The sequence below is a fragment of the Protopterus annectens genome, chromosome 4.part0, assembly GCF_019279795.1.
Source record: "Protopterus annectens isolate FY-2018-M chromosome 4.part0, PAN1.0, whole genome shotgun sequence".
Taxonomy (NCBI): domain Eukaryota; kingdom Metazoa; phylum Chordata; order Ceratodontiformes; family Protopteridae; genus Protopterus; species Protopterus annectens.
This window is the reverse complement of record NC_056733.1, coordinates 1,295,105,940-1,295,130,398: the sequence shown is the minus strand read 5'-3', so window position 1 is coordinate 1,295,130,398 and position 24,459 is coordinate 1,295,105,940. Positions and strand designations below refer to the sequence as shown.

The 24,459-nt window shown below is 38.8% G+C and overlaps 1 protein-coding gene across 3 annotated transcripts in view; it reads right to left on the bottom strand.

Moving 5' to 3' along the window:
- Positions 1 to 24,459, bottom strand: part of KAT5 (lysine acetyltransferase 5) — a 485,129-nt gene that overhangs the window by 368,127 nt on the left and 92,543 nt on the right. For all 3 annotated transcript variants that reach the window (XM_044069174.1, XM_044069176.1, XM_044069175.1), the window contains exon 7: positions 13,349 to 13,423. In XM_044069174.1, coding sequence (XP_043925109.1) covers positions 13,349 to 13,423 — 75 coding nt within the window. The remainder of the gene's footprint in view (positions 1 to 13,348; positions 13,424 to 24,459) is intronic.

The following is a 24,459-nucleotide window of genomic DNA, read 5'->3' as shown; positions in this document are numbered from 1 at the left end:
TCAGGGTGTAAAGGTGGAGAAAATATCACCCCCCTGAACTCCATGATAACTGCCAGAAAATGCATCCTTGGCTAGTCATATATCTGTCCCTAAACCTATGCGATCTGAATGGCATTGTCAGTTTTGAGCAGGGGTATGAGTTGCTATAATGCAAATAAAAACATTTCATTTCAGTACTGACAACTACTAAGGACTACGGTTTTCTGTGATGCCAAAAGTTACAATTTCAAACCTGCTTGAGCTTTATTTTCCAAGATAAACTGTTAATCTTACTCCTTCAAACTGCAACTTAACAATCTCTGAAGCCCTCCAATGGTTTCCATCCTACCTGAATGGTCGACAGCAGGCTGTCCTCTGGCAGAACAAACTCTCTAACCTTCTACCGAACACCCTTGGAGTACCACAAGGCTCTATTACTAGGGCCCTTGCCGTTCTCCATCTTCATTAATGACCTTTATACGGTCATCCCAAAAGTCAGCGGTATCCAATATGCTGATGTCTCTACTCTGATTTGCTCAGCCACATCTCCAGTAGAGTTATGGTCAGCTACCCAGACCACCTTTAATACAATAGAAAACTGGCTTTCTGAACATCGGCTGATCCTAAATCCCAAAAAAACTAAAATGCTGTTATTTTCACCAACACGTAGGTCTACCGCTTTCACCTTTACCATAAAATCAAATGATGGCACAATAATCTCCCCTGACCCATCTACAAAACTATTAGGTGTCATCATAGACAATAATCTAAAATTTGACCTACATGTTAACCAAACTATCAAAACCATCGATAAAAAACTAGGGTCACTTTACAGAATAAAAGCCTTCCTAACCCCTCCAGCCAAAATTGCCATAGCTCGCTCTCACCTTCTTTCAACCCTTCTGTATGCATCCCCTCTACTCTCGAATTTAAACAAGACTGTCCTTAACAAACTCTCAATTTGCTACAACCACACTGCCAGGTTTGCCATTGGGCTGCCTTTTAGGACACATCATTGCATCAATCTAAATCAGCTTGGGTGGCTTGAACTACCCAGCCTAATCCAGTATAACCAACTGATTATAGCCTATAAAATCCTCTATAATCTGGACAATACTCCTGCACTTAAAAATATTATCACCCCCTATAACAATCCGACCACTTCGATCCTCTAACAAACTACTAATTCAGACTAGCAAAATTAATAACACAGCCGGTGATTCTCTCTTTGCAAACTCTGTAAGTAGATCCTGGAACTCTCTTCCAGCTGATATTACCTTACTTTCCACCTTAGGTCAATTTAAAACTAGACTCAAACAACATTTGTCACTTAACTGGCTATGTCAATGTATCAAGCCTGGCTAACTCTCTCTAGAATGTGTAAAAATCTGTTAACCAGTTTACTGTGTAATTTAATTTAATCCTGACTTGTGCTCAGGATTAACTGTAACCTGTGGAACTTGTTTAACTTACTTACTTATGTAATCTCTGTAAATAGTCTGTTTGTAATATGTAATGCTGGTATTATGTAATGCTGTATCTGCTTACCCTTGGAGCTTTTCTCCCCGGGCCTCCGCTGAAAATGGACATGCATCCAGTCGGACTATCCCGGTCAACAAATGTAAAATAAAAATAAAATAAAATAAAATAAATAAATCTCATCCTATGAAATTCTCACCTCTGCTCCCACATGCAAGCAGGAAAACCAAAAGGGAAGACAGGGGTCCTTGAGAGAACCTAGGTCGGTCCGCATGGTAATAATCCTAATGTCTGCCTGCATAATGGATGAACTTGGATCAGCTCCTGACCTAAACAAAAATGAATGGACAGTTGTACTGACAGGCCAGATGTCTGGCAGATGCTTAGTGAAAAAAATTCACCCTGTGCATCCTACTAGTGATGGCAGGACCAAGCTACAAGTCATGTCAACGTTCTCAATAAGTCATTCCATAAAACAGTACCAAAACAACAAAAAATTTTAAATAAAACAAACAATGACTATAAATGAAAAAAAGGGAGTGGTTTTGACACCAGTATACAGACAGGATATCGGTCATCTACTCAGTGTGTAGCCCATGCGACTGCACTGCAGCAAATCTTTCCTTTCTGAATTTTTGGGACTGATATCTAGGGCTAGAATCAAAATCCATGAATCTTGTGGGAAGAAGCTCCTGCCAGCATGCTGTGAACCACTGCAGCAGCAAAAGTTTTTCCAGCATTAGAATGGACGTCCAACTTAAACCTAATGAAAAAGTGTGGAGAGAAGACCAAGTCACACTCTTACTTTCAAGTTGTAGCAGAATCCCTAAAGACACAACAGCAGCTCTAACCTGACCCTAAATCGTCTGCAATTATTAGAAAAAGCATTTGAAAACTAAACTGTAAACCACACAGACCTACTAAAACAGCACTGGCAAAAAATACACATAAATACACAAAACCATACTCGAAGGCCTAAATAAAAACTTGAAAAAGCATCAGAGACCACCAAAGCAGACACTCAAACAACCTGCACTTCCCATCACAAACCAGACAACACATAAAACACAAAAATCAGTGTGCCGCACAATCACAGCCCTTGAGGCGAAATAACATGCCTAACACACTAGTAATAGATGACTCTATAGTCAGGCAAACTGACGTCCCACTCACTAGGCTGGACAAGCAGAAGTTACTGTTAGCTGCCTGTCGGGAGCCAGAATCCACCACATAATACAAGCACTCAGGTCACTCCAGAACAAGTACAAATATGACTCCGTCATTGTTCATGTTGGTTTGAATGACCTGAGAAGTACCTCCTTGGACTACATGAAGAGAGACATGGAAGAGCTCTCTGATCATGTAGCCCAAGCTGGTATGACCCTGACCCCGAGTAGCATCCTGCCCTCACCAAGAATGATACCTCAGTATAGAGAAAAAATAATCAATTTCAACAACTGGCTAAGCTTCTGGTGTCATTCAAAGGGGATCCAGTGTCTGTCAGCCTGGGACGACATGCTCAACAAGCCGTGTTGTTTCGCAAGAGAAGGGTTGCACCTGTCACCCCTATGCTTTTGAATACTGGCCAAGGCTCTTGCTGCCCCTATAGTGCCTTTTTTAGGCAAGGCTCAAAAGTCAAACCCACCTCCGTAAACAGCACAATTAACAAACAACTGAGGGTTATGCTAGTTAATGTCAGGAGTTTAAATCTCAAAATGCATGCACTCGAAGCACTCCACAGTATGGAGAACGTCGACATCTGTTCAGTAACTGAAACCTGGTTGAAGGCTCCAGACAGCAACTCATACCACACGTTTCGGCCACAGAACACAGACCAAAATACAAAACGGAGAGGGTGCATCCATATTCATCAAGGATACTTACACCTCCAGGTTACTGGCGCAGCATGACTCTGAGATCATCCATGTGCAACTAACATCAGGCAAATCTGCAATGCAAATTGTGGCCTGCTACAGATCACCCTCCATGACCCAGGACCACCACTCCACCTTTCTGGAGACACTGGAAAACATGATGGTTCTACCAAACACCCTGATATTGGGCGATTTCAATTACCCTACCATTCACTGGGAAAACTACTGTAGTACAAATTCCCAGGCACAGCGCTTCCTGGAATTCATCAACTCAAACACCCTAGATCAGCTGGTAAACTCCCCTACCAGAGGTGAAAACATATTGGACCTGGTCATCACCAACATGGGCGACCGGTGGTCAACCCGTCACTGGTTAGATTAGACCATAAACTAATCACTCTGGATGTCCACACCCCACCACCACCACCAACTAAGGAAACCACAGTAAAAAACTTTTCTAAAGCAAACTTTACCTTACTTAAGACAGAGGTGGTAAGTTTCACAGCCCCCATGCTAAAGGATAATGCCGCCCAAGATGCAGAAACCTTTACAAATGCACTCTATGAGCACCTACAAGGATGCATGGATTGTGCCATCCCTAGCAAAACCAAGACTCATTCCTCTAAGAGAAGGAAACCAGTTTGGTGGACCCCTGCAATAAACAGGCTATACAATAGGAGGAGGAAACTAGTTCAGAAAAAAAGCAAATCCCAAGAAGGAAAGACATCCCTGATCAGTAACAGTAAAAAACTGAGGTCCCTCATGAAATCATCCAAGGCTAACTTCGAAAGAGAAATAGCCAAGGATTCAAAAGATAACCACAAAGCCTTCTTTAGCTATGTTAGGAATCTAAGTGGCAACTCGCAGATATGCACTGAACTACTGCAAAATAGCACAAAATATACTGAACCTACTGATCCAGGCAGATAGATTCAGTGCAAACTTCACCTCCTCTCACCTCCAAAGGGGCCTACAACAATACCGAAAAAGTGTAGTGTCCCAAAAATCACAGACGCACAGGTGAAAACAGCCCTTTCAAAAGCCAAAAACACAGCGTCAATGGGACCAGATGGTGTCCCAGGCCACGTCTTGCACAAACTACAGAACAAACTAACCCCCAACCTAAACACGCTGCTCAACCTCAGCCTCTCCACAGGCTATGTGCCCATAGAATGGCACACAGCAATGGTTATTCCTCTCCACAAAAAAGGGGCCACAACTCACTCTGGTAACTATCGCCCCATAAGCCTGACTAGCCTGGTCTGCAAGGCTATGGAGCGCATCATCATGAAACTCATTAACAAAGACATTGGGAACCTTCAAACACTTGACCTGACCCAGTTCAGCTTTAAGGGCAGATCATGCCTAATAAACCTGGTTGACTTCTTCGAGACAGTCACCAAGGCTATAGACGAGGGAAAGGTGGTTCACACAGCCTACCTTGACCTCGCCAAGGCTTTCGACACCATTCCCCACTCGGGTATTACAGAAAAACTCACCAGCCTGAACATAAACCTCTACGTCACAAGATGGGTTGCCAACTGGCTTACAGACAGAACTCACACTGTAAGAATAGCGGGCTCCAGCTCAGACTTTAAACCAGTCACAAGTGGTGTCCCGCAAGGCTCGGTCCTGAGAACCCTACTGTTCGGCATATACTTCTCAGAAGTACAGGCAAACACAGGCGGACTATGGATAACCAAGTTCGCCGATGACTGCAAACTGGGAGCCATAATTGACTCTCCGGCTGACACGGACATCCTCCAAAAGGGCCTTACTGAGAAGTACACCTGGTGTCAAAGTCATGGCCTCAAGCTAAATGCCAAAAAATGCATAGTCATCCCGTTTGGGAAAAACAAAACACCCACGAATTACCACATAGGTGGCAGCCCCCTTAATACAGAAGAGGTAATTAGAGATCTGGGGACCCAGGTAGATAGTAATCTCTCCTTTGTCAATCATATTGCCAAAGTAGTTAGGAAATCCTTCTATGTGACCCATCTAATTGCTAAAGAGTTCGCATCTAGAAATAAAGAGGTTACAGTGCCCCTCTACTTGTCACTCATTAGACCCATCATAGAGCACAATGCCCCATTTGGGATGTACCTCACAAGACACTTCCAACAGCTGGAAAGACCACAAAAGTACCTCACCAAGAGGATTACTGGTCTCAAACATATGTCCTATGCAGCCCGACTAAAAAAACTCTGGCTGTACTCAGTGGCATATCGCTAACTCAGAGGTGATCTCTGCCTGACTTACAAAGCCATGTCCAACTCAGAATTGATGGACATGCTCCACCTAAAGAAATCCAAGTCACTGCTAGCCATGCGCTCTAGTGAGCTAAACCTCACCACAACAATAAATAGAATATGCTGGTGGGATAGATTCCTGTCACAGAAACTCCCCATGCTTTGGAACAAAATTTCAAGTTACATCAGGCAGAGCCCCTCACAAACACTCTTCAAGAGAAACCTTGATGAGTGGATGGGTAACAGAAAATACACCCCTGGGATCACTTCATTGGCTCTGCTTGACAGAGGATCACAAGCAATCAATGGGACGGCGAAAGTCGACACACTCTGGCTAGGCTTATAAATGCCCTTGGGCAGATAGCCTAATACCTACCTATGAACCAATAACTTGCATCAGAAATCACACTCCTTTCAGTTGAGAGTGTTCCCCCATTAAAACAATACTCAGCAGAGTTAAGGGTGTCAGCAATGAAGGCCAGGCATATTACTTTGACATTAACCGTCTATGAAAGAAGTTCCAAAAATTCCCTACTGCTTCAAATACTCCAGCAACAATAAACAAACTTCACAAGAAAGTTACAGAAATATAAACCAAAAATCTATCTGAACTGGTTCATTAGCTGAAGTATTCACAGATCTTGCAAATATGTACAATAATTAAATTCCTCCCTTTAAGTATAAGTCTATACTTACAACAGCTCATACTCTTGTCCTAGGAAGAGTAGGACCTGCACATCTCAACCTGTGCATGGAAACAATGGAAAGAGGTGAAATGCTATGTTAGCAGAAATAAGGGAAACGTTACCTCTCTCATGCTGCTAACTAAAGCAGCTGAAAATAAAAATGCCACGTCTCATGTATAACAATTTATTCTATACAGTACAGACTTTTGAATGGAGAGATGATAAAAATCAGCAAAAGGAGAGAAGTATTGTTGGAATTGAATTCATCCTCAAGTCTTGGTGAGTACCTTCATGAGCTGGACCCTATTTTTCACAAAATCTCACCAAGATGACACTAATATACAGACTGCATTTTACATAGCATATATCACGGACAGAAATAGGTTAAAAAATAAAGATGATAGGTGGGTGCACAAGTCCCAGGATAAAAATGTGCCCAATCCTGGTAGGCGCAGTGGTACCAGGACTGGTAAAAATGACCATGTAGAATCCTCAAGACAAGGAAATATACCTACAATGGGGTTAGGCCAGGCTCAGGGGAGGATACCCCCTACTGTTGAAGGAAGTAGTAGTCCACAAAAATCACAAAAACGAAAGGCCAAAAAGCAGCCGTACAGATGACAGAGTGGACTACTGAGGATAAAGAAATTATGTACTGTTACTATTATGCAAGAAGCCCAGAATTTCCATACAAAAGATGTACGAAAAGATGGAGAGAGAAATTAGAGGAAAGAAAAATACTTCCACAAGAAAAACCGTCAGACGCTTCAAATAACAATTTGTGTTCATTAATACAAGAGATCCATGAAAAACACTATATAGACAAAGAAACCTTGTGCCATTTCAAAAAAGAAGTGACTGAGGAAGTGAGAAAATTTAAAGAACAAATTTAGAGTCGTTTGAAGGGTATACAAAAGAAATATGGACATGGGAAAGAAAGAGATCTGATACGGTGCAATATTTATGCAAAGGAGAAAGCCAAATTAATCAACACTAATAAAGGCAGCCTCAAAGATATTCAAAGAAAAATATTAGGCAAAGGCATCCAGATATGGAAAATTTCACAATAAAAAATAAGATCACAAAGAGTGAATGTCAAACAGATTCGTCAAATAGAAGTTAAAAAAAATTGAAGCTGAAGTTATAGAATATTTGCGAAGTGAAGGATTCAGTGTAGAAAGTCTAACACAGGGCATATCACAGGACGATGGAACAACTAGTCCCTAAAGTAAGGAGAAACAAGAGGAGCAGGAGACATCTAGAGAAGAAATATGGACATGGAAAAGAAAGAGAGATTTAATATGGTGCAATATTTATGCAAAGGAAAAAGCAAACCAATCATTGCAAAAAGAGCAGCACCAAAGATATTTGAAGATTAATACAAAAAGAGGCATCTGGATATGGAAAATTTTACAATACAAAAAATATGAAAACAAAGAAGAGAAGTTAAAGAAATAGAAACCAAAGTTAGGGATTACCTGTAAAGTGAAGGAGTGTAGAAAATTTAACTTGGATAACAACACAACAGGTTAGAGAAATGGACACCCAAATTAAGGAGAAACCAGTGGAGCAGGAAGGATCTAATCAGTTGACCTACGAAGATATTTTGGAGCCTCCCACAGGAAACCAGTACAAAGGTTCAGTTGGAGCTATACAGCAAGGGAAAGAACAGGAAACTGTGGCAACTCTGATACAGTCAATGTCATGCAGTGACAGGCCAGTGAGTTCCCATATGAAACAGCAACTGATGACAGGGTGAAACTGAAGACAGCATGGCACAGGAAGAAGCTCTGTAACTTTCAACAGAATGCCGCCAGAAATGGTGAACAAAGAATGTGCCTGCAGTTTAGAAGAAAATGATCTAAGAGAAGAGTTGCTTGATTTACTACAGATGTATAGACATATTAAGATTAATGAAAGAAAGACTGCAAAAGGTCAATAAAACCCAAAAAAGTTAGAAGTTTGATAAAAAATGAACACAGGAATTAGGACTGTCCATAGATATTCATACATTACTGTATAAACAAATTAATAACAGATAAAGTCCTACCAGAAGAACACAGGGTAGTAAGGGAAAGGATGGGGAGAAATCAAATGCCATCATGGCAGTATTGAATACAAAAAACTATACAGCAATTAAGATGAAAAGTGTCACTGTTAGAAGAGTACAGAAGAGGGAACACATCAACAAAAATACTCAGAAAGATAGACGTGATAAAAGCAATGCACGGTATTGTAACAGACCAGGATTTTCATGCACTATCGCAAATAAACTAACAATATCAGCACAAACAGAAAAACTTAGAAGATAGACAGATAAATATAAAGGAAATGTACAAAATAAATATAAAGGAAAAGTACAAAATAAGCAATTTACTGATGACCCAGAAAAGTTTAGAGAATTGGGAAACAAGGTAAAAGGAACTGAATGACCACCAAAAAAGAAGAAATACATACAATTTGTAGAAATATGTATGAAGATCCTGTGGAATAAAGATGCTAAATGGATAGAAAAAGTAATGGAAAGAATAAGAAGTTCAAATATACAGGTTATGAAATGGAATGAAGCAATGGCCAGAGAGATTGAAACAAAGAAAAGCCTCTAACTGGAAAAACTCAGGCCCAGATACAGTACCTAACTTCTGGTTAAAAGTATTAACATCTCTGCATAAAGATTTAGCCATGAGTAAGAACTATTTATATGCAAACTCCAAAAAGTGACCAGCCTGGCTAACAACAGGAAAAACAATGCTCCTACTTAAGACTGAACCTGAAAGCTACCTAAAAACTGTAGGCCAATAACTTGCCTTCCAACAACGTATAAACTATACACTGGAACGGATACAGACAGAGTTTATAGTCATTTAGAAGAAAACTCAATTATGGCAATAGAACAAAAAGGTAATAAAAGAAAGTCATATGGAACAATGGAATATTTGTTGTTAAAGTCATAGTGCAACACTGTAAAAAAGGGGAAGAATCTACATACGGCATGGATAGACTACAAAAAAGCATGTGACAGTATCCCACATTCACTGATAAAAGAATGCTTAAAAATGTATGAGATGCACCCTACACTGATAAATTACATCACAGCGACCATGAAGCAGTGGCAAACCACTTTGCAGATAAGCCATGATAAAGGACAAATTATTATTCCAGGGATACACATCCCAAGGGTGATATTCCAGGGTGAGACTGTCACAGCTACTCTTTTGCCTTGCCCTTAATCCATTCAGAGTATGCTTAACAGATTAGGTCATAGCAATAATTTCGTTCACAGAAAGCAACAAAGTGTACAGAGTTCTCATCCTCTCTTTGTCAGTGATTTAAAACTGTACAGCTCATCAGATGAGGAACTGAAAGCACTACTGCAAATAATCAAAACTTTTTCAGAAGAATGTCATTTGGTCTTAATAAATGTGCAAAAGCAACCTTTAAAGCAGGAAAGCTGCAGCACCAAGAAAACATCAGTTTGGGATAAGACTGTGATAAAGAACTTGAGCAAGAGGGAGTGTATAAATATTTGGGAACTGATGAAGGATAAAAAATACAACATAAACAAATGTGAATAAAACTTGGTAAGGAATATTTTAGAAGAGTTAAATTAATCCTGAAAACAGTGTTGACATCTAGGAACAAAGTTTAAGCTATAAATCAATTTGCTCTTCTTGTCCTAACTTACAGTTAGTGACCGACTGGCACCAAAAGATGTTGGATAGATTAGAAAGGGAAACAAGAAGGATGTTTCATGCTCATCAAATGACTTACAAAAATCAGTGCATACCATGATTATATATTCCCATTCTGAAGGAGGTATGAGCCTGCTTGTAATTGATTACATGTACAGATCTACAAATCGTGAGACTACATGCATATCTGTTGACCTCACAAGACCCACAGTGAAAGATTTGAAACACAAGGAGAATAAATCTAAGATGACTTGCCTACTTAGTCTAGCAGAAGCATATTGGCATCAAGCAGGAATGGAAATTAAACCAGAAGTAGATAAGAAGCAGGCAGCTACTGAATGTGCCAAAAAACAAAAGAAAGAACATAAGGCGAAGGATCAGATGGAAAGGCAAGAAATGTGGAAAATGCATAAATATAGTTGCAAGTATAGAAAACTCCTGGAACAACTTCATGTTGATAAGGATCGAACCCAGGAATGGTTACGGAGAGGAGAATTCAAACCAAAAGATGAAAGATTAATACTGGCAGCCCAAGACAATGGACTAAGTACATGTTGGTTTACAAAGTCCACTGAATATGTGGGAGAAACAGACAAATGTAGGTTTTATAAAACAGAATTGAAATAGTTGCACACCTTGTTGCTGGTTGTGACACTCATGGCAGAAGGACTGTATACTGAAAGGCATAAGAATGTGGCACAACTGTTACACTGCAGATTGTGCAAGCATTACAATAGTGAAGTAGTTGAAGAACATTGGAAACATGAGCCACAAAGCATCACAGAAAATGATGAAGTCTACATCACATGGGATCACCCATTACCAACAACTGAAAAGATAGATGCAAGAAAACCAGATATAGTAGTCCATGAAAAGAAGACAAAAGAAATTACTGAAATTACTGCAATCGCTACACCAGGTGACTAGAAGTCATAAAATATCAGGATTTGCAGGCAGAAATGAGAGCAATGTGGAATAAGGTTACCCAGACAGCCCCAACAGTAGAAGGAACAACAGGTCTTATAAAAAAGAATCTACAGTCGTATTTAGATACAGTACCGATGCATGTAACTCTGTATGAATTGCAGGAGTCACTACTGGGCAAACTGTGTGTACTGCGAAGAGCACTACTGGCTGACATCAAAGACTGAAACAATACTAATTTAATGAACTTTAATCATACTTTGACTTAGGAATAGGGTTCATTCTGGTCATGGTATTAGAAACTCAAAGGATTTGGAAAAATCAAAAAGTACACACACTTGAAGCATTCACTGTATTCCAGGCCAAATACAGTGTTAGCTACTGATGTAAATCTGCAGTTACTCAAAGTGCTCTGAACTGAATACAAAAGCGATCAACTTCACATTATAAATATTTACTTTTCTTATAGTAGTGAGTTGTATCTAGTGTAATTTTATTAATTGTGCTAACAGTTTGATACAATTCTGTAAATATCAAGGGAAAACTAACCCAAGTTATCATGACCATCCTACAACATTTTATCAAAAACACATTCCACTTTGATTCCTATGAGCCAATGTGCATATTTAAGCATTTGACAAGTTAATCTTGAATTAAAAAATGAAAAGAAAGACATATGCTGTTTGAAGGAATCCTTGGAGAGCACTCTCTTCATAGAAATTCTCTTAGTTTTACTGAAGAAAAACTTAAAATCTGGGGGACCATGTTCATTTGACAAAGCATAACCTTTTAGGAAGAAAAACATTTAAGTTAATTGAGCATTTAACTGAAAACAGGCATTATACCAGTTAGCATTTGTTTCCCTCTTGAAAGAATATTATAATCTGACTGTTTACTGGGCTGCCTTGAACTGGTCTTTATGGTATTATTTGCCAGGGATAAAACTTTGATACTAAACTACAGGATTAAGTAAGATAATGAAGATTCAATTTATGCTGGTTAGCCATGTAGCATATCACAGTTTACTGCCCAGAAAAAGAGTGAGGATATTTGACCTCATGTTATTTGAAAGATCAGATCATTAACATCCAAACAGTATTTTGGTTAGGTATTCTCAGACCAACTGTGTTTACCCCAATCATCAGTTCCTATTAAACTTAAAAAATGATTCCATGAGTAAAATCAGTTAAGGAATCATTCTGCAACCATGCCAAACACTCTGGAATTGTTTGCATCTACTGTGTAACTTACAATTTACAAATAAGAAAAATATATAAACAAATCATTTAATCATATTTACTAATCATTCTGAGGACTGTAACAGAATTGACGTATTAAACATGAAGTGCAATTTGATTAACTTAAATCTTTCGGAGAATCAATTACAATCGTGATCAGATATTTTATGCAAGGGAATACTGATCGCAATCATTTGAATAATCTGATTCATCACCATTTTTGCAGGCCACGTGAAATAAACCCGCAATGGAATGATAATATAACTTCTTTTACCACCTTAATTAAACAGCATGGATAAAGAATGCACAAGAAAATGAATAAGTGAATGAATACACATGCATATAAGGACTGTGTTTATATGTATAAATACACATACACACAAATATATATATATATATATATATATATATATATATATATACACATACATACACACACACACACACACACACACACACACACACACACACACACAGTTTTGTGCATAATGATACGTATGAAATGATGAGATCCCAGTTAGGTAATGTCAGAATGTTTAACATTTGATAATGTCCAAACCCAAGGATGTAGTGCACAGAACTCCGTGACTACTCTCCGAAATTGGGAAAAAATGACCCACTGTGAGACATAATATTAACTGTGCTTAGGAGTCCTTAACAAAAGTTTGCCAAGGGCGCCTAAATACTGTTAAGATCTGGTCTGGCACTAGAGGCCACATTAAAGATAGATTTTCCAAGTTCTGTCTGCATAGTAAGGCCATAAATCTATCAAATAAGCAAGAATAGTTTACAAAATAAAGCTAACAGACTCAAGCAGGTGTGAATAGCAATTGCTTTAAACATTTATGTCATCATGATATGCATCTGCCTATAAGCTGCATGTGCATTTTTTTATTATTTTATTTTTTTTTACATTTACTGGAAAAAAATCCTTACTTCATAATAATGGTGAGTTATGAACTTTTACTGTTTTGCTGAATGTCAACCGAATATTTGCTTCAGAGAGATTAGAAATGCAACTAAAAAGAAAGTTTCAGTGCTGCTATGCAAGTATGCTATGGAATTTAAGACATATAACAGATGTCTTTGTTCAGATAACCTCAACACATCTTGGGATCTCAGCAAGTTATGGTTCAGAAACCGAGGACTGGGTAGCAGTGACTGTGAGGTAAAACACCCAAAGTGGTTGAGCAATAAAGTGATGAGTCACATTTAGCTACTTACCTCATCTGTTCCAAGACAATTGGCCTTCCTTTTTCTACCAGGTTGTGCAGCTACTACTCTCCTTGCAGCCCCATTCTAAAAATGATATATAAAACATATACATTATAAACATGAGTGATCTGAAAGTTTAACATGATACTTTACATTTCAAGTCTAGGAAAAAAGTGTCATCAAAACAGAAGGTTACGGATGTTTCATAAATTTCAGTGACTCCAGCGTAACACTAAATCTCTTAACATAGAGGACCGTGCACACATTCAGATATTCTCCTAGACAATTTGCATATAGCACGAATAAGTAAAAAGTGCAATATGACCAGCTTATTGCTAGGCAGCTCTGAAGCATGCAGAATTGACCCGAATAACCTACTTTAATTAACAGCTGAAATCAGGTAAAGAAACATACTAATTTTCCTAGGGTCCTAGGTGAGGGACTGAAACGGCTACTCTCACATTGTGGCATCTTCCACATACTTGTCCAGATGTTTTGAGAATGCATGTGTACTCTGCTAGCATAAGTTATTGCACTGGAAACTTCTTCTAAAGGTTAACTAGTCTGATGAAAAATAACATGTTTACAAATTTCAAGACAAGTTATTTTTTAATAACATGCCTGAATTTCCCCAGCCCTTCTAAAAAAAAAAATCTTCATCCCTGCAAACCCTGTCAGAAGAAATATTTCAAATTCTACTTTAAAAATGCCACCTATGTATCTGTATATAAAATGGCATCTGGAAATGGATGGGTATAGTGTAGACAGTGCTGGATAATACATGGAAGCACAGCAGAAGAGACACAGCATGATGCCCTGGCTTCACCTGCAGGGAATACACTGTACTTGCACCATATCGACAACAGTGATTATCTTTAAAAAGTCTATCATTTCATCACTGATCCCACTATGATAAGAAAAGAATGTTGGAAAACATCATACATTACAACAATGAATGAAAGCAAAACTCGGGGTGTGACAGAATTAGATTAGAATGCCGGAAGAGAAGATTTATTTAAATAAGGGGGTCTGACACAATATGGTATACAAAATATTAATGCATGTAAGAAGAAAACGTGCGAGTTAAAACAAAACAAAAAAAACTATCATGATATAATAGAAAAAGCAAGCATGTTATCCAAATTTCTAAGAAGAATGTAGTATTTCACATTCACACCCTGTCAAGTCCACAAGCAAACTTCTTTTTCTTGACTATACTAAAAGACCTAGAAAATAAAGGTGTTAGAAATTTACTTTAGTAATACAGCTGTTGATGTTTGAGTATGTTCTTGGAACTACAGCTTCAGATAGACTTCACAACAGGCCTGACTTGCACAGCTTTGCACCTTTTCCCCTGCTGAAAAGGCAGACGTCTCCTCACCTTAACATCAGCACGTCACTGGTATAAAAGGAATCTCTACCCATGCAGTCTTTAGTTCCCTCTTATCCTTGTTTCCACAGGACAAGGTCTCTGGAAGAAGTGGACCTTTGAACATAATTCTCAACCATATGGGATCTACTAAACTACCCCCAAGGAGACTAGGTCCACCTGGGGAAGGACTCAGAATGAGTGTGTATCCACCCTAACTCAAAAGGGACTGAATGAAAGTGGGGTACAGGTAAGGAAATATTACTGCAACCATGGACATACTAAAGAAATCTATAATTCTGGTAAATTCTTAACACAAATGTACTAAATTTATTATACTGACAAAATTTTGGGAATATTCCTAAAGCTTATGAAGCTTGGGTGGTTGGACATGTGAAGGGGTGGGCTGCAAGAAGCTTTTTAACTTAGCTGGGACAAACCCTAATCTTGCTCTGGAAGAGATATCCAGACAGTAATGTTTTTGAAAAAAGCTGCTTTAAAACTGATGGCATGTCGACTCCCTATAAGTCTGAAGTGGCTGTAGTGTCTCTTGTAGAATGTGACCTCGCTTGCCCTGGGATAGTCTTTCCATGGAATGAATAGCAAAAGATGATGCAGTCAGCCATTTATTTAGAAACTATTCACTTAAAAACAGGTCTGCCCTCTACCTTGTACAAAAGACACAAACAACTGGTGTGTTCTCTTTTGTTCCATCCAGATAATCTCAGCTGCCTATGTACATCTAGAGAATGCAATATCCTCCTTTGTTTTGGATAAAAAAACGAAAAATGAATGGCCTGATTCAAGGACACCTCAGCTACTACTACTTCAGGTATGAAGGAAAGGTTAGTGCGGAATGTGACTTTGTCCTTGTGGAAGATGAAAAAGGGCACTTTGCATGAGGGCCTGCAGTTCTGAAGTTCTCTGGCAGAAGTAATGACCACAGAAAAAATATTTCCAGGACAGGTACTTGAGGGGAGCAGAAGCAGCTGGTTCAAAGGGAAGCAAAGTTAACTTTTCTAGGACATAACCAAGATCCCTTGTTGGCAGTGGCTTTTTCTTAGGAGGCCTCATATGCAAGACCCCTTACAGGAATTGCTTTATAGATAATCTGGAATGGGTCTATGTTTAGTCATCGAACAGACTAAACATCGAAAGGCTAATCAAACGCAAATCAGCATCGAATCTGTGAGACGAGGAAGGTAACTAGGTGGCCAACACTTCCCTGACTCACACAAGGCAATATTTCAAACCCTTTTCCCCAGTGTAGTGCAGTCTCAGAGTTGGTATATATAGCTGGGTGTGTGTGTGGGGGGGAGAAGGCCACCACATCGGGGGGTATGGGGGGTGGAGCTCCCCTGCAACCCCACCCCCAACTTATATACACCAATTCTGAGATCGCACTACAGTGAGAAAACAGTAAATTACCCGATCCTCACTGTATAGCAATCTCCAATTCAAATTGGTGATAAGTTATTTGCTGTAGGCAGTGTTTCACTGTAAAACTGTGCCTTTAAGTAACTATCAGATGTCTACTCACTTGTAGAGTTCAATGTTTTGGGTTTCATGGTTGTAAGCTTTCGGTTATCTGGAGTTTCACTGATGTCGTCTCGTTCTTATGAAAGTTGATTATATGGGTTTTCGATCTTGTGAAGTAGACCTCTGTACAACATCTTCATATATGCATTCCGCCATTTCTTCCTTACCTGCTATTCAAACAGCACTGCATATACTGGCTTGCAATTTAAAGCTATCCACTCCCCTTTTGTTAGACTATATATTTTAGGGTAACTATTATGTAAAGCAGAAGCACATCAAAGTTAATCTTTACACACCACTTCAAATGTCCTGATGGTAGAACTCGTTTGCAGATGAAGAAAAATGTTTTTACATTTTGCATGTCTGTTCAACCTTCTGTAACAAAAGTCTCACTTCAGCAACAGCTGCCTGTAACATCCAAGTTGCCTTACTTAGTCTTAACTAAAAATGAATATATGCGTGTGTGCTCACACACACTGCCATTACGGTCACTATTGTTGTGCGATTCATGGCCACTACATCCCCAATAACCTGATCATAACAATTCAGTAGTGCTATCAGCATCTACGGCACTTTCCTGAAAAAGTGTAATGTTTGGAAATGGAGACTTACTGTTGAATACTTAATGGTTTATGTAATCTATGATCAATGGGCAACTCAGACTGATGCATGACATTGTCAAAGAATACTTTCCCCACAAACTCCCTCACAGGAATATGCCAAACAGCTCATGTTTGTCATTTTATTCTCATATCTACTACCAAGATTTGGGGGATGGGAGAACTATAATTGTCATGGGAATACTACACTCCTCTCATAACCTCATAATTCCCCTCATATTTTTTTTCTCTCCCTGAATAACATCCACATGCACTAAATCACACTATTTTGACATAGTAAGAGATTCTCCTCATAATATTCAGTCTGAACAACTTCTGTATCAGCAGACTCCAGTGCTTTCTTTTTCACAGCCAGTCAGGGTTGCCTTCATGAATCAGATTCAATTAACTATTAAGCCATTTCTTGGAATACCAAAGGGTACATTTTTCAACCTCACTTGCAGATCGTGGTCTTCTGATGGATACTCAAAAGCAGGTTTTGAGCAAGTTTAGCTGATGTCCAATCATGAGTCTTGGGGGGTGTGGATAATGGTGGTACCCAGTGTCACCTTCCAATTTGGCACTCCAACACTAAAATGAAAAAAACTCCCCTTCTCCAACTAGCGACACATCATCTGTGCCATACCCTCAAGCCATCTCGATATGAAGACCAACAGAAATATGAAAATAACACCCCTAACACCTTTGCCCCATCCTAGCTATACTTCTGGGTGGAGTTGCTAATCAAAAGAGCACCAGTGAGATTTGGAGGGGATATCTAGGGCCAATGGATTCGTGCATGAGCAGAGGATGGAGATAAGAGAAGGGCATGCTCTTGAAATTGCATAATGGCTATGATTGGCCACGTGCTTAGAATGGTGACATGTAAAGTAGTGCTCCATGATTTGCACATCTATCTACGACTGGATAACAGGATGCCTCCTCTCTGTGTATATTGGAACCCTTTATAAAGGGGAAAAGAGGCTGGGGAGTGTATACCAGTGAGTTTACAACATGTGAAACACACCTCAATGATCCACATCTATTAATTCTGGTAACATCTCTGCCATTGTATTAAAACTATTCTACAAATGTTTACAATCTTAATTACTTCTAGGTTTTAAATATTTAATAAATATTTTATGTGTTTTTTAACTTCACATTAACCCAATGTTTAAAGACTTCATTAACCAATTAATTAAAATTATTCAATTATTCAATTTTTGGTGTATAAAAGCAGTACTGACAACACCTGAGTGTATTTTCTGATGAAGAAGCTCGAAAACGTATGTCCTTTTGGAAAGCGTTATTAAATCCTTTTTGGTTCAAATCAAGTGATTCCGAAGGTTTATTCTGCATTTGCTTGTGTATACTACTTGGTACTCTAGTTTGCTGTACTCATACCCTCATTTGGGTCTCTAAGAGTGAAATTATTAGTGGTTTTTGTTTTGTGTTTTCACTCATTCCATCAGCATTTGATCTCTGCCATTGTCTTAGCTACTATAGACAAATACTTTATAATCATCGTTTAAAAATCAAAATGGCTCTACATAATGCTGGATCTGAGGGGTCGTTACCCCTCTTCCAGTAATACAGCCACCATTGCTTTCCTCAAAATGGTGATATCCCCCCCCCCTTTAAAATGTTAAACAAAGACTTTAAACTTTTTATTATTCTCTTTCCCCCATTTCTACTTTCCCCTGGAATGCTGTCTACTCCTGGAGACATCCCTACTGACTGACTAATTATACATCACAGTTTTAATTTCATTTTTTCCTATTTACGCTATTCATTGCTCAGCCTCATCTTTCTTTAATCTTGGCATAACTAAGTCTACCATAAAGATTTCCGCTGTCCCTTTTCTTCGTTTCCACATACCTCAGCTTTATATTTTCAAAATATCTCTAATATCTGTACAAGATCTATGGCTATATTTCTTGTCGTAGACACATAAGTTTAACTATCACTCTCCTACTTTCTGTTGCCTAAATCATGGTGCTAAAATAAGTTTTTGCATGGTTTTCAAAAATAGTTGTTTAAAAGCACTGATGTTTATTGACTAAATACTGCCTTATTTTTCCTTTAGCATTCTGCTGTTGCTCCTAACGTTCATTAACCCCCTCTAAGTAATTCATATTACTTCATTCTCATTACCTACCTCTTTCATACTTGTACTGTGGCTTTAAAGTCTGTTTTCAATTTATCTCACTAAGTAGCTATCTCATCTGAAGTATTTTCCATCTTCGCTTAAATTACACCCAATACTCATTTCTTAATTTTTTTAACAAAGAACTAATAAAGTTCCAGAGACTGCTTTTTACATTATTTGCCTGCATTTTTAACTTAATTGTATTGGTGTATGATCCAATACAGACAATAGATGGCTGTCAAATATTTCAATTAAATATGCATGCTCTGGTGCAATATAATTTCTATCCAATGTAGCTCAGCATACCTACCTCTTAACACCAGAAATCTGGAAAAGCCAAAAGTAATGGGAGGACAAAAGCCCAAAAATAGGGACACATTTTAAATATTGCTCTTATAAACTTAAAATTTGCTACAGTAAAAGATTGTGTTGCCATCTATTTTTCTGAAGGGTATGAAGTCTGAAACTCAAAAGATCTGTCATTAGTGAATTCAATCCTCAATAATTTGCCAGGAAACCACAATTTCTTTTAAGGAGCAGACCAAAACCATGAGGCAAATATCAGGACAGCTGAGATGTATGTAGCCTAGTTATTTTATCCTTAGGAATAATTTGTACATTATACCAGAATTCTGGCTACAGAATTCAAATCTCCAGTACAAAAATACTTTCATAAATATTTTTTCAGAAATCAGCCTCATTTATTATATTTTCTTTCCTAGGTCCCCTTATACATTTCAGTACTATAACTCAGGATCCAGTCCCCACACCTAAATAATATTCCTAGCTGAAATTATTTCACTTTCAAGAGAAGTAATTCAAGACCAAAGCAGTAATCTTGGTGGAAATGGGGATATAAATACAAACCAGCACAACCACCACCCCACCACAAAAAGCATTGTTATCACAAATCTATATTAATGTCCTATTTTATCCTCCTCTGTCATTATTGGGATCCATTGCAATCTGTATTATTCCACATTTTATTGTCCCTGGTACACTGTTCAACCTCCACTCTGAAATCCTTGCTTTGTCAAATTTACATAATCATTTCTACCCAAATGCATTTCCAGCAGCATTGCAATTTGCACCCAACACTTTTTTGTGCCTTTGCCTGTAAGGCCATTTACATTCCATGTTATTATTAACAAAGCCATTATGATAAAAAGCTGTTATTCCTACATACTACAAATGAAAAGTTCTTTTAAGTGTATTTTTCCATCTTTCATCTTGCATAACAGCTGCACTTACAGGTATCACATTATCTTAAAGTTAAGGTTAGCCATGCTAACACACATCGTAGAGCCTATATTCTCACTTGCATAGATTGCCATTTGGTCTTAAAATATCCAAATGTGAAAAAAAAACTTGCATTCCTTCATCATTGGCTTTTATCCTCAAGTATACTGGCTACCCTTAAATAAATAAACTTTTGCATGGTTATATTTAAAGCATTAAATCACTTTGTAATTCTCTTACCTACTATAAGCATAAACACATTATTATAAAATGGATCTGAAGGGTCTTTATCCTCTTTGGGGGAATACAGTCATCAGACTTCTTACATGGATTCTGGTATCCCCCCTTTAAAATATTGTTATACAAACCTTCCAGATCTTTGTAACTTCCTTCCTAACTTCCAAACATCTACAGCAATATCACCTGTTTTGGAGACTTCCCTGCTGACTGATTACACATCTCATCTCTTCCTATATTAGCTGTTAATCATGGAGCCGTATCTTTCTCTAACCTTCAAATAATTAAGTCTTTCATAAATATTTCCATTGTGCCTTTTCTTGGTTTCTACATTCTTCTGTTTTATATAAACGTTCATAACATTTCTGAAATATCTCTAATACCTCTATGAGATCTCTGGTTATTTTTCTTCTTGTAGGATCCCTAGGTTTAGTGACAACCCCTTCTACCGTCTACTGCCAAAGTCTTTGTGCCAAACATTTTTTGTGCTCATCAAAAATGGTTGCTAAACAGGAACTTCTCTAAACTCATACATATTATCCAAATACTTCTTTATTTTCCATCTTCCCTTTAGCACTCTGCAGTTGCTCATCTTCTTGACCAGTTTGGATTCCTTTTATTCTGCAATACTTAAACTTTTGTCAGCCCTTTAAAATAATTTGTATCACTTTTTACCATATCTCCTTTTTCTTTTACTTCTACCTTATTTTTAAGCTTTATTTTGATTTTGTCCCACTCGCTAGCTACCCCTTCTGAAGAAATGTTTACTTTCCCTAACATTCAAATAATTTCCACTACCCTTTGTTTAAATATCGTTCTTTTAAACAGCTAAATAGGAAAATACCAGTCTTTAAAATTTACTTCATTACCCTTCATCCTTATCTTAGTTTGTATTGGTACATGATTTTGTAATAGTTAAGAGGATGTGTGAGAATTTTCAATTAAATGCACTCTCTCTTGTGAAATTTAACTTCTATCCAGTCTAGCCCCATTGTTGTACATTGCATTAAACTATGTAGAAAATGCAGAAAGGGCCAGAAATGAAGTATAGCAGGTTGGTTGCTAGAGTATGAGGGTTAGAGGATGAACTGGACATTAATGTTTAGCACATCTTGACTGGCTACAGTAATGCACCATCTTTACATCCAAATTATAAATATGTAGTCAGCCCAGTCTAAAGGTTTCATGCAAGATGAATAAGACTTGGTAAACAGGTGCAATTTTACAGCTTTTTTTGAATGTGAAAAAAGTTGCTATGTTTGTGATATATGACATCAGAGTTCTGGAGTTTACAGCCTATTATGGAGAAAGCAATGTCTGAGGAAGGAAAGTGGTGAAGAAAGTACAGTTGTGTACACTTACCATAAATGTAGATGTTAGAGTGTATTCACTGTTGCAGTCATCGCATCTGGGTTATCTGCTTGCAGGTAGCCCTCAGTCGGCCTGATTAACAAAGTCTTGGGTCCTGAGTCGGTTGCCGTCTCGTCTTCCGTGATGCCAGGTCGTCAGGGTTATAAAACGTGCAGCCGACATCATTACATCAGTTTTTCTTGCCCCAGATGTCAGGTGCCCCCCTAATGGGAAGCAATTAAATCTATAAATATACAAGGTTGTAATTCAAACAAAAAAGCAAACACACCAAAAAGCCTTTAAGCATTGAAAAGGAGAGAAGAGGTATAGCCAAATGGAGTCAGAGGGCTGGAGGGAGGGTAACCAGAACTGCAACAGTGAATACACTCGAACATCTACATTTATGGTAAGTGTACACAACTGTACTACGTTCTTAAGTGTTTCACTGTTGCAGTCATTACATATGGGTAGATTCCCAAAGCAAAGGATGGGAGTATGAATTTAGATAGCATTAGGACCAGCTATAAGGCCTTCAAAACTGCAGTGGCAAAGCCAGCTCTGGATTTAGAGAAAATTGGCAAATGGTAATGCCTGGTGAAAGTATGTACAGAACTCCAGTAGCAGCTTCTAGGATGTCCCTGGTAGGTACACTTCTGAGAAAGGCTGCAGAGGTAGATGCAGCTCTGCTTGAGTGGGATCTGATCCACTGTGGGATAGGTTTTCCATGGTGCTTATAGCAGAAGTGAATGCAATGGCCTATCGATTTGGAGACAGTTTGCTTTGAAATAGCCTTCCCCTCTGTCCTTGCAGCAAATACCACCAGCAGTTGTTCAGCTGTCCTTTGAGGTTTAGACCTGTCCAAGTAAAATCTAAATTATCTGTGCACATCTAAGGAGTGCAGTATCAGTCTCCCTTTGTTCTGTGGATTAGAAAAGAAGGTAGGCAAATGAATGGACTGATTAAAGGCCACACTGGATACCACCTTTGGCATGAAAGAGAGATTGGTCCTGAGGGACACCCTGTCCACATGAAAGATAATGAAAGGCTCCACTGCCATAAGGGCCTCTAATTCAGATACCCTTCTTGCTGAAGTGATGGCTAAGAGGGAAGCTGTTTTCCAAGAAAGGAATTTTAAATCTGCAGTAGCAGCTGGCTTGAAAGGAAGAAGGGTGAGTTTATCCAATACAAAGTTAAGGTCCCAGGCTGGAGTTGGAGCTCTCCTGGGTGGTCTTAGATTTTTGGCCCCTCTGAGGAACTGCTTGAGCAGTGGAAGAGAGAAGAATGGATATTCTGTGTTATAATGAGCTGAAATGGCTGAGGCGTGAATTTTTATTCAGGAAAAAGACAGGCCATTGTGAAGCATCTCAGTTAAGTATTGTAAAATCTAAGGTAAATTGAGCACTGCTGTGCTCATCCCTTGAGATTGGTTCCAGGCACAGAATCTTTTCCATTTATTAGCATAAGATTTTCTAGTACTAGGCCTCCTTGTCCCTAAAATTACATCCATCACTGGTTTACTGAGGCATGGTAAAGGAGAGCTTAGGTAATTAGCCAGGCTGCTATGTTCAGTGTTTGAAGCTGAGAGTGCAGAATCTGGTTCTCCTGCTGAGACAGCAGGGTAGGAGTCTGAGGCAGGTGCCATGGGGCCAACAATAACACACTGCACAGGCTGGGGTGCCAGTGTTGGCGTGGCCAGGCTGGTGCAATCAAAATCATCCTTGGTTTGTCTTGTTTGATCTTTAGTTGTACTTTGGAGAGCAGAAGCAGAGGAGGAAAGGCATAAACTGATAGGTTTTTCCAGCTGAAGGAAAGAGCATCCACTTTCCAAGCTTGTCTGTGGGGAGTCCTCGCACAAAATTTTTCTAATTGATAGTTCTGGGGGGAGGCAAAAGTACAGTTGTGTACACTTTCCATAAATATAGATGTTTGAGTGTATTCACTGTTGCAGTCATTACATTTGGGTAACCTGCTGGCAGGTTGCCCTCAGTCGGCCTGAATAACAAAGTCTTGGGTCCTGCATCGGTTGCAGTCTCCTCTTCCATGACGCCACATCATCAGGGGTATAAAAACATGCAGCCGACGCCATTTTAATCTGTTTTTCTTGCCCCAGATGTCAGGTGCCCCCCAAATGGGGAGCAAAAAAAAAAAAATATATATATATATATATATATATATAAAAACAGCAATAATATAAGTAAATGCACTTTTAGCAACATGGACTTTACCTTCATTTAAAAGCAAATACACCACAAAGGCTTTAGAATATAGTGAAGGAAAGAGAAGGTATAGAAGGGTGATGGCGGGTGGTAACCCGGACTGCAACAGTGAATACACTCTAACATCTACATTTATGGCAAGTGTACACAACTGTACTATGTTCTTCGTGTTTCACTGTTGCAGTCATTACATTTGGGTAGAATCCCAAAGCTATGGATGGGAGGATGGCATTAAATAGCATTAGGAGCGGCTATAAGGCCCTGCAGAACTGCAGTGGCATAGCCTGCCTTGGATTTAGAGAAGAGAGGCAAATGACAATGCTTTGTGAAGGTATGAACAGAGCTCCAAGTAGCAGCTTCTAGAATGTCTTTGGTTGGAACTCCTCTGAGAAAGGCTGCTGAGGTAGAGGCAGCTCTGGTGG